The sequence below is a fragment of the Eucyclogobius newberryi genome, unplaced genomic scaffold (assembly GCF_026437365.1).
Source record: "Eucyclogobius newberryi isolate DKJ021-1_F unplaced genomic scaffold, fEucNew1.0.hap1 SCAF_5, whole genome shotgun sequence".
In the NCBI taxonomy this organism is placed as follows: domain Eukaryota; kingdom Metazoa; phylum Chordata; class Actinopteri; order Gobiiformes; family Gobiidae; genus Eucyclogobius; species Eucyclogobius newberryi.
In genome coordinates, this window is record NW_027316167.1 from 21186420 (window position 1) to 21198001 (window position 11582).

General features: G+C 39.0%; 1 protein-coding gene across 2 annotated transcripts in view; it reads left to right on the forward strand.

Annotated features, from left to right (window-relative positions):
- kiaa1549lb (KIAA1549-like b) overlaps nt 1-10020 on the forward strand; it is a 51133-nt gene extending 41113 nt beyond the window's left edge. The window contains exons 14-23 of one of the 2 annotated variants that reach the window (XM_072465010.1): nt 2149-2270; nt 3579-3703; nt 3979-4208; nt 4811-4943; nt 6229-6597; nt 6670-6764; nt 7033-7178; nt 7439-7590; nt 8001-8074; nt 8361-8498. In XM_072465010.1, the coding sequence (XP_072321111.1) occupies nt 2149-2270; nt 3579-3703; nt 3979-4208; nt 4811-4943; nt 6229-6597; nt 6670-6764; nt 7033-7178; nt 7439-7590; nt 8001-8030 (1402 nt within the window). In that variant the 3' untranslated portion in view covers nt 8031-8074; nt 8361-8498. Of the gene's footprint in view, nt 1-2148; nt 2271-3578; nt 3704-3978; nt 4209-4810; nt 4944-6228; nt 6598-6669; nt 6765-7032; nt 7179-7438; nt 7591-8000; nt 8075-8360 lie in introns of both variants that reach the window. The other variant, XM_072465009.1, reaches the window with a different exon arrangement.
- Nucleotides 10021-11582: the final 1562 nt, after the last annotated feature.

Consider the following 11582-nt stretch of genomic DNA (forward strand, 5'->3'; position numbering starts at 1 on the left):
GTGCCAGAGTCAGGACTAAACATGGACCGGCCTCCTGCTGGTGCCAGAGTCAGGACTAAACATGGACCGGCCTCCTGCTGGTGCCAGAGTCAGGACTAAACATGGGGAATCTGTGTTTCAGTTTTATGCAGCAAAAATCTGGAACATTCTTCCTGAAGATGTGAGACAGACTTCTACTCTGACAATGTTCAAATCTAGACTAAAATCACTTAAGTTCAGTTTAGTTTAGCTGTGCATATGACTGAAATGATTTTCTTTGCACTCTTTTATGTCTTGAACTGTTTTGTGATTTCTGTCATGTCCTTGTCATTTTAATGCATTTTTCCCCCGTTTTGTGAAGCACTTTGAATTGCCTTGGGTACAAATTATGCCCTACAAATGAACTTGCCTTGCCTTAATAAGAGGATTCTATTCAAAGTTCACATTTTAAACGCGTCCAAGGGAATTGACAAAACTACTTGAATAGGCTTTTGAACTGACAAACTCATAAAAGAGCATCACATGTTTGTACACATCTAAATTACAGGGGGTTAGCAGCTTGATATGACATGATGCAATTTATATGCATTCAAATTGCGATTTCTATTCGATTGTGATTAATCAGCCCATCAACATACATAAAAGTAGACATGCATAAATACAACTTGTATTGTGACCCTGGCATAATTTGAATGCAGTTGTGATGCACTAGAGTTTGTAACCTCATCATGGAATTATTCATGAGAATAATGTAAATGTAGTTCAGAAGGGGATAAAACTCAGCAGGTTGAGATAAATGTGCCAGTCTTCAGGAGCAATGTTCTGTCACAGGAAGCACAGGAAGGCGAGAGCTGTCGTTGTGGGAGTCTTTCAGAAATCACTTGTCCTCAGATGGCGTGTCAAGCACAGCCTGAAAAGATACAATGATATGATCAGATTTCTCTTTGACCTAAAATCTTGTAAACTATATTTGATTTATTCATATCCAAAACTGATAAGAGTCAATGCTGTCATATTGTTTTCTTTTGCCTTTTTCCTTACCACAGCCAAAGTGACACATATTTTTTTATTCTGTATCCAAATTCAACCCTCCTTTATTCATAGCGTATTTGTACATGCCAGATGCACTTTCTTGCCCAGTCCTCATCATTTATTTGGGCTTGGGTCTTCGTACAAAGGGAACACGATTGATTTAACCTTCAGTTTTGAATTGTTGCTTATGGTCGAAAAATAACAGACCCACTTATATTTTCGAGCCATGTTGAGTAAAGCCGACAGGAGCGTGGAGGCCGGCGTACTCCAAGCTGTTATCAGTTTTACCAGACAATTAGGGGATCGTCCGCAGTGCTTTGATGTCACTGTGTCTCTGGGCTATAGCTTGATCTGTTTTAATTCTGACTACAGTTCGCCGTTTGAGTACGTCAAGAGCTCGGTGAAACACTTGTCTTTAAGTTAATTGCTAATAAATACAGTTCTTCTTTGAACTTAAAAATGCAGTACGTACTACAAAGAGTTTTGTTTTATATAATGAAGGTCACAGGAGAATATTGCTTAACAGGGTCACTGGACATTGTTTTTGTTCCAGTTCAAAGCCACGATAACTGGGTAGAGTTGCATCAATTTGTATCTAGGGGTGGGCGATATTGAAAACATTTTATATCTCTATTTTTTTGGAGTATGATAACGATTTTATGTCAATCCAACAGAAATACATATCTTTAAATGTTTCAGTTGAGGATTGATTATCAGACAAATGCAAAATGTCTGTCAAATTCATCATAACATGTTTCAAGAATCACATTATAGCCATATTTGAAACATATCTTTTATCATTTTTATTTTTAATCTTGTCTATTTAGACTTTTGTACTATAAACAATTTACTCGATGTTCAGATTTTGCAAAAGAACAATTTCATCTTTGCCACCTTATTTCTATGAACACCATTAGTGATTTAAAATGACACAACAAACAAAAGAATCACATTAACCCTTATTAACGTAGACATAATATTATTGATGTCAAAAGCTTCCGTTAATGGGATCATTTGCACGAGATAACAAAAGGCAATCGACTGAAAAGGTAATATTGTTAAAGAAAGGATGACATAACCTGGCTGCGCGCCCGTTTCTCCGAGCTCACCGCCTCTTGTTGCTATGGTTACTTGCAGCCAGTTGCCGAGTGAGGATGGTTCCGTCATCAGCAGCGAATCAGAGAAGCTGAAATGCGGCCGGGGCCTGAAAGTCACAGCGCAGCAGAAACTGACAAAAGAGGAGTCCCATAACAGAGACGGTGAGAGTCATGCAAAATTACAGTTAATTTATTTGTTTTGCTGTGTCTATGCAAGTGTGTCATGAATTTCAAAATATTTTCCCCCTGTCCTCCTGGAATGAAAAGAGCTTCTCCTTTTCTTTCACCCAGGTAGAAAATGTGATACAGTATTCCATGCCACTGCAGCAGTTTTTATAGCCGGAAAGGTAGCCACTCAGCAGTAAGCAGAGATGGTCCTGATGAATATGCATGAAAGAAACAGCCTGCTGACATAATACTGAAGGCCAGACCACACAATGGCACCAAAACAATGAACGACCTAACAATCTCACTCAACTCAAGGGTTTAGAAAAAACGCTTGCGTCACTTGGCTCCTTCACTTGAAATGGACTGGAACTCACAAAAAGATGGTTCCATTAATAGGGAATTTGTTTTCTTCTTTTTTAAATTTTTCTTTTCTTTTTTTTTCCCTTTTAGATAAAATTGAGTTTAATGAGCGTTTAGCCATGTTAAAATGGAATTTCATCATGCATGGTAATCATACTCAAAGTTGTTTTTCAATTGATTATAATTCACTGCATTCAAGACATGAATCTACAGAAAATGTTTGTTTTCACCTATTTTCTATGTCCGCCCACGGATCTGATCTTCAATTCAGAAAATTGGTCTTAAGTGTGGGGTTGAAAAAGTTCATAGCTAAATAAAGTGTACCCTAACCTTAATGAAGACTTCTCAGTTTTGCAGAAACTGACAGAAAGTAAATGGACTTTTTTATAACAGATGATCTGCATATGTATGTTATAATTTAATACTAAACAAAAGAAAAAAGCTTATTAAGTCTGCTTTATCTCAACATCATTGCTAAGAAAACAGATGTGAACACCTTGTTGTGGCATAGGATAAGAAATGTTTCCGTGAGGGGTCGCGGGTGCCTGGAGCCTATCCCAGTGACTTTGGGCCTTAAGCGGGCTACACCCTGGACATGTGCCCGCTCGTCGCAGGGTTAAAAATCTGTTATCCACATTAAAAGCACGATCGGTTAAGCAAATTTTGTGTTTTCATTGCGACACTTTAGAGACTCTTGTCATAATCTTAAGTCGTTCTGACATTGTAATGATCAGAGGAGTTGACACTATCTATGAAGCGAGACCAACCGAGTCATTATTGTGCTATTGTTTACACAGATTTATTTATGGGGGTTTATTAGGTGGGGGTCTCACACCTTTAAATTGCACTTAACACCAACAATGTGCAGTTTTTGATACTCTTAAGATTCAATGTAATATAAAACAACATTTTCTTTAATCTAAAATCTTGTCTTTCGATCAGATCCATACGACTCCTCCTCTGGCTCCCTGCAGCTCATCTCCACAAAGCCCATGGTAACTCAGACAAACTACTCACACCCGGCACTGTGCGACCGCAGCCTTGATATTGCTGCCATCAATGGAGAGGTAATGCATGTTAGTCTCAAAGTGTTGCGCATGTGTAAAGTAGTGAGTGTTTATGAGAGTAAGGAATAAGTTGGAGTGAAGGCTCACAGTTTAAGCTCAACATATTCCCTCTATCATTGTTTTTAAAAGCTAGTCATAGGTCATTAAGGTGTATAGTTCCAGAGAGGAAGAATACACTGAAGCAAAATTAGCTTAGAAACATTTTTTGGGGGAGTAATAACATACAACTTACTGTGTCCACTCTATCTATGTCATCCACCTTTTCTCCTTCACAGATCAACATGGCTCTTAAACAAAAATCGGACATTGAGCACTACAGAAACAAGCTGAGAATCAAAGCTAAGAAGAAGGGATATTATGACTTCCCCTCTATGGAGGACAGTCTCAATGAAAGGCCAATGTCACAAAAACAGAGGCACGGTCAGGAGAGGTTAACTGCTGATCACGGCAGACTGCACGAGCCTGCAGACGAGCGAGGGTCAACTTATGTCAAGTCTAATAAAAGGTAAGTTCAAAAGAAAACGTCTGCTGATAGCACATGTAATTTGCTTCTAATAACTGCCCACTCTGAAACTGTCATTACCATGTCAGAGAGCAGCAATGAGTCCATCAAGTCTGTCCGATCAGTGGGATCTCCAACTATGATTTCTGTTCTAAAGATAATGTGACCAAGTCAGTGAAACAAGTCTTCAAATAGCCAAAAGACAATAGTGATTGCTTTTAAACTATTTTATTAAAGTGCTTGTTGGTAACAATAAACTTAAAACCCACCCACTGGCTGGAATAGTGTGGTTCAAGCATATTAAACTATTACTGATATTGACCAACTCTATCACAGCCTGAAACTATAGGTTGTTGTCAGCCCCGAACAAGACTGCGCTGAAGGAAATCATAAATAATTAAACATAAATAGGGCTGTGAAATTTTGGATAAAACTTAATTGTTTTACAAGTATTGGATTTCAATTAGATGCAATATTTGTTTTAAAAGTAGAATCCTGAGATCTGAGTTATAGAGTGGTTAGAGAATGCAGCTTTGCGAGTAGTATCTTGAGTCAAATAGAATCTTTGGTGGGATTAGCTGTGACTCTGTGCTCTTTTCTTCCAGACATTCACAGGTGGGACAGCCTGCCTATCGCAGCAGACAGAGCCTGAGCAGCCCAAGCCCTGGAGGAACAGAAATGGACCTTCTTGTGATGAGAGAGAGACCAAGGAGAGGAATTCGAAACAGTGGCTATGATGTAGGCTATGATGCTGCATGCATTACTAGTGAATATCTAAATATATTAAATGATTAGCTAGTGTAATGTAGTTGTATGGGGCTGGTAAGTGCTTGATACAGAGACTAGGCACAGAAGACAGTTATTTCTTGCTCAGGTGAGGCATAGTGTGTCACAAGTAGCACAAGCAAAGAGGTTCCTATCATGATTAACAGTCATAATTTATGAGGCGCTGTCATTTTGATTTATAATGCATTTAAAGATGGCTGCTTTGTAGCTTCTTTCTTTTATGGCTTCATTACAGTATATTTTCCATCATGAAGTCCATTTGGATGTGAGCTGTTTAATAGACCACAGGAGACTGGGTATTTTAAACGCTGTGCTTAAATAGACATTTAACAACAGAGAAACTTGTGTTTGTAACAAAATGTTATTGGTTTCATTGTTGGTTTGATAGTCTGTTAGCAGTAAATGTCACATTCAAATTGGAAAAATAAAACGCATGTTGCATGAACATGCATTAAGGTCCAACTCAGGAGTTTTTAATTCCACCTCTGATCAGTGCATACTTTTCTTGCGTTCTTTACCAAATATTGCCTATAAATAACAGTTGTAAGTATGAGAGTGTGTGAGTGTGTGATAGGGGGTTTGTGGAGGGGCAGATTGGCAGTTCACCCAGGACAGTTGGGGCTGCATATATAGTATCTAGTATCTTGTCACTGAGGGCGGAAAATTAACGAATAATGCATGGAATTAAAGTGACTGGAAAAGTGCTATACAAGACTTCTACATTATTTACAAAACTGCATTTGCTTGTATATGTTTATGTGGCTTTGAAAAAGGGCCATTGTTGCCTCTCATGACTGTGTTCCAAGACCACCAAAATCAGCAGGTTTAATAACCTAAATGTGTATGATGCAGTAACACAGCAGCCAGCACCTGTTCTGCTGTGTTCATTATATGGTTCGACAGCCCCTCTTTCCAAACTCCTGGCTGTAGTGATTACAATGGAGGCAGTGTCGCCGCAGGGCCCAGGGCTGCAGATGTGAGTCTCTGGCTCTCTTTGTTGCAGAGGGGGGGTGATTTATGGGGTGCACTGCTCTGGGTCTCCTGTGGCTAACCTCTATCCGCACAGGAAGTAGGGCAGCATCTTTCCTGTTCATTTATAAGTGAATGTCTCGAATGAGATATAGAAAAGGCTGTCATGTGTGAAATAAAGTTATGGAAGAACTCAACTGATTGGCCTAGACGTTTCATTTTAGTTATTTTTCCTTCCTACTTGTAACAATGTGTGTATGTTTTTCAGACGGAGCCGGAGTTGATCGAGGAGACCAACATTGATCGTCTGGTAGGTCAAAGTTCATACATGTGCGGACGAGGTTTGAAAGGCCACTCGGAGACATCCACTCTTAGCTCGCAGCCCTCCATAGATGAAGTGCGGCAGCAGATGCACCTGCTGCTGGAGGAGGCGTTCACTCTGGCTTCAGGAGGACAGTCCACAACTGGGCGGCACTCGCACTCGCACCCTCAGCCGACCCCTACCAGCCTCTACAGCCCAACTCCACCCCTTCCATACACAGAAGTGGTGACCAGTGCCCCAGGGACCATGAGCTGTGGTCTGCAGTGGGTGCCGTCCTATGGAACAGACGTGTATCAGAGCAGCCTGCCCAAACCAGTATGTGGAAAATCTTTCTGTCTTTCCTCATACTGTCTGGATACCTCTCATTTTTAGTCTGATCTGTTTAAGGCATTTCGCTTCACACAGCTCCCCGAAATGGCCTTGGGTTCTCCACCTCCTCTTCCCCCTCGGACTGGACCTCCTCCAGGGAACCCCTTAAAACGGTATGACTGCGAGGTGGATACAGACTTTGAGCAGCTTCACAAAGCTCACACCTCACTAAACTATATCGAAATGTACCCTAACGCTAGCCTTAATTCAAAGCTGTGACAAAAATAAAATGTGCAGTGAGTTTAATATTGCAGTAGTACAGTGAACGGTAGAGAGAGGGAAGAATATCAATGAGTACTTACATTCTAACTCATTGTGTCGCTGCCATCTGGTGGTACTCGTATATCATTGCAAAATTAATTCATTTCCATTTCGACTTAGTTCCACGTCTGACTTGGGCCCTAAGACAAGGAGCTCGGAGAAGATCCTCAATGATATGAAGATTCCTCATGAAAACAACCCATACGCGATTAGCCCTAGAGCACTTCCACCAATCACTGCAGAGGAGCCTGTGTCCAACTACTCAGGTACGAGTCCATCTCTGTATAGTCTCAAAAATGAATTTATTTTAATGCTTGCTTATACTTGCAGTAGTATTACGCTGCAATGTTTCTGTTGCCTAGAGGTGTACAAGTGTTCACAAAGTCATTACCAATTGATATTATAAAAAGATAGATATTCCGCTTTGGCAGATTTGATTGTCTCTCATCAAATTGCGACACCAGCTGTGTATTACCAGTTTACGACTCCTGATGTCTCAGTATTGTTTTATTTCCCACATCCTCAGGAAACCCAATAACAGCGGTCTACGCCATCCCAGCCAGCAGGCCGGAATACTCAGAGTATTTTGTGTCCTCTCCCCCCACGTCGTACCACAGTCCGTCCTGGATGTCCTACCCCCCTGAGCCTGAGGACGTGTTGCCGCAGTGGACAGACTCGGTAAAAAACACATTATACTAAAAATGCTGCCACCAACTACTAACAGCACCACTACCCACTCAATAATTTTCTCCAAAACTACCCCTGCCCAGATGCATCTGATCCTATAAAAGCTAGACAATGGGTGCCAGATCAGGGCTGAACTAGGACTAGAACAGGATCAAGTCTATATCAGGACTAAAATGGGCTCAAACCAGAACCAAACCAAGACAAGCATGAATGCACCCTCTGATTTGGATAATTGACCACATTTAATTAAAATGTTTTTGTATTCCAACATTCAGATTTAAATTTTTTGTGTGTTTTCATCTGTCTTTGTCATAGGACATTGCCTGTTTGTTGAATGATTTTTTTCTGTTTTGTGCAGTATGTTTTTGCCTGTTTCCTTCTTCATGCATTGTCTTTTGCAGAACCAGTGTCATTTAGAAACCATTTGCTGAACTGATTTATGGCTGGCAGTGAGTGGACACAGCAATATCTTGGGGTAGTTGAGAATACTTTTTAAACTTTTTTTCTTGATTGACATTTGAACCTTATCTTATGTGAAATACACATTATCACAATTATAGGTTTATAGGTTAGATATAAACATGTCTCCAAATTTATTTTTTTGCATTTGCATGTGTATTTTATCCTATTACTGCAAAGACGTGAATGTTATTTGTTGTACAATTGTGTCAAAAATACAACCATATTTGGAAATACAACCATATTTCTATTTTCCGTAATAAATACCATGTTAACATTTCTTGCATGCTGCTTCGGCCCAGGTGCCTCTGCCCGGGTATGTGGATGCCTTCCCTCGCCCTCGTTACCCTCAGAATAGTCCCATGAGGCTCCCGCTGCAGTACCACCAGGCCCTGGAGCCCCTCTCCTCCTCCGTCCCGAGCACAGTGTCCCAGCACAGCCTGCCCCCGCTGGTGAAGGACATGGACGGCTTGCATCTGAGCAGTCTCTCCACCACGGCACTTGTACGGGCCATTCGCCAGGAGGTTGCCAAGTTGGCCAAAAAGAATGATTTTTTTGACTATTGAAAAGAAACTCAACCTTTTGGACAGAAAAAGCATTTTACAAACAGCACACACAGCGATACTACATCCTTTGGACTGTTTTTACGTTTTGATTCAGGAACATCTTACCATAAGCTTAAAGGAACTGATAAATTATCAGATTTCTTTAAAATCAATGTATGATATCTTTCTGAAGATGTCCCAAGTAAGTTTGTGCATCTCTTCTTTGTAGATAATATGTCAATATAGCTATAAGAATTATGGATTGTTGTTCCAGTATTTGGCTTTTTCAATCAGCCTAGTCTGAAGAGACAAGTGAGTTTGATGAGAGGACCAAACACTTCCTGTCAGATGGTCAGTCACACCATTTGAGCATGTGCAGCAGAAACAATCTCATACAAATTACAAATTGCATTTTTTTTACTTGAAGAAAAATATTTTTAAGGACAGATATCAAAATTAATTCAACATATTATTGAACATATTTTTCCTGATGTGCAGAAGCAGATTTGTTGACAGCACTACATTGTTTAGTGGTAGTAGTGACATATATTCTGTGTAATCTATATCAAATTTATTTTCTTTTAATTTAGTTTGATTTCCAAAACCAGAATATCTTACTCTATTTATAATCAAGTGCCCAAACCCTGGGCTTTGTAGATTGTTTAACACAAGTATGCATCCTGATTGCAATACCACCCCAGAAGTGTCCTATATTTTGACTGCGCAGGTGACATTGAGTCATAGTTGTATCTTGCTGTGGCATCATCTTCATCTATAGTCCTTGATGAGCTCTTCTCATAAATCATACTGGAAACTGGAAGCGGAACTGATTACTGAGGTTGTATTTGCATAAACTTTCACGAGCTATAGATCGCCTTTTTATTTGTGCCAATCATATGGAATGCTTCGCTGATTATAATAATCAATGCTGTCATAAGAGAGAGTTAGTTGTGAAACATTAAGAGATGCCTTTAAACTAACAGATGTTTATGAGACTTCAATGCTATTTAGATATTCCTTACTTTTTACAAAGCCTTTTCTTGTTCTTTCATCATTTTTATTGATAATTGAATGATAATGATTTTATTATTGGTTCTTAATAATTAATGTATTTATTCAAAGTATGAAGCACTTAAGTCTTCAGCCCAGCAAACGCACTTTGTGTTAATTATTATCCAAGACATATCTACCAGCTCATGCCTAATGAACTTGCAAATTAAATATTGGGTGCACATTGTTAGGTAAAGTATGTCCCCCGTTAATTTCTCACTGATTTTATTGTTTTTGCATTGTTTGTTACTTGTTACTACTTTAAATGTTAATGATTATATGACAGAGTGTTTAAGAAGAAAGAGAGAAAAAAGAGAGAAATATTAGCAAACATTATTCAATTCAATAAAAACAGATTTTGTTATGAGTACAGAGTCACACTGGTCTGTTTTGTCTTCATGTAACGTTCTTTTAGGCTGATGGGTAAGGAAGACAACCTTTGACCTTTATTATTGTCCCAAATGAAAAGTGATTTGCATCGAGTATCAACAGACATAAGTAAAAATGCACTACAGTACAATAATGAACTAAACCACTCCAACATCCTTTAAAAATGTGCAAATAATACTCAAGAAAACACATTGCCACCACCAAGCAAAGAGGGCAGAATACCAACACATAACTACTCTACAATATGCAAGAATTGATTTGATAAAACTAATAAAATGGTTCATTTTTTTGACAGCGCAGTCTTTCCTGCACTTTCTTGTTGTTGCATTCAAAGTGTCCATAAGGCCCAGAGGCCAAAGGTCAGATCACTTTTCTTGGCCCTCAGGCTCCCTGGTGAATTGGCCCAAATTATCCTGAGAAGTAGTTTTCTATTGCATGTTTAAAATTCTCTACCATTATAACCTGAATAAGTAACATGTTGGTGTGACAGACCTGAACGCAGTGTTATGATGCTGAAATAAGGTATGGCAGCCCTTTAAAACCTTTGAAGAATGCACTTTTTTAATTACTCACAGCATTGGCAGTCTGTGGCCCTCCACCTGGTCTATGTTCCTTCAATGAAAAAGGTTTGGACACCCCTAGTGCAGAGTAGACCATAATAGGCACAAAGTATTTAGACAATGTCAACTGGATATCCCTGTGCAGTGAGTGCCACTAGGGGACGTGCATGTACAGGATTTTCTCTTGGACACAATAATAGACAAATATAAGCGCTCTAACCATTCATGGAATTCATCTACCACAGGTCCATGACTGACTGCTCTTGTTGTTAGTTATGAGTTATGAGACTCACTATACAATTCTCAGGACGTAGCTGTTGTCAAATACACTTCTACAGTTTTAAGTGCATAAAATAAAAAGCAAAAGGTAACACGATAACACGCAGCCCTGTGGAGATCAAGTGAAACAAAACAATTGATACAATTTATTTTAACTATTCTGTGTGATCTAAAGTTCACATCAGAAGCAATCAATTACTCAAGGTACGGTATGTTAAAATGTGCTTAAGTAAAAGTATTTGAGCCTATTTCACGCAGATTTATTAACTATTAAAGAGTGAAATATGGTGATCCCGATATATTCTGTATATTTTTGTTTGCTCCTGTATATCTTTGTTTGCTCAAGGCCAGAAATTTAACTCAAAAACAAACAAAAAAAGACAGGATAACTACATACAAAAACTACTTACTATAAACGTATAAATACCTGCTTTTAAATGTAAAAGTTAATAGTATTCACTGTAAAATGTACTTACATATACCTACAAAAAATGTAATTGAGCACAGTACTTTTACTTTTGTACTTTGTAACATTCCACCGCTGCAGATGAAGTGTCTTTTATTCGTACTCAGGTAATGAGGAAAGCTCAGTATTGCTAGCGGTCCGTTTACCTTCTGATTATTTGATATTTGCTTTGAAATGGAAACCAAGATAAAATACATTTTCTATTATTGCCAGCTAAATAGAAACATATTTTTG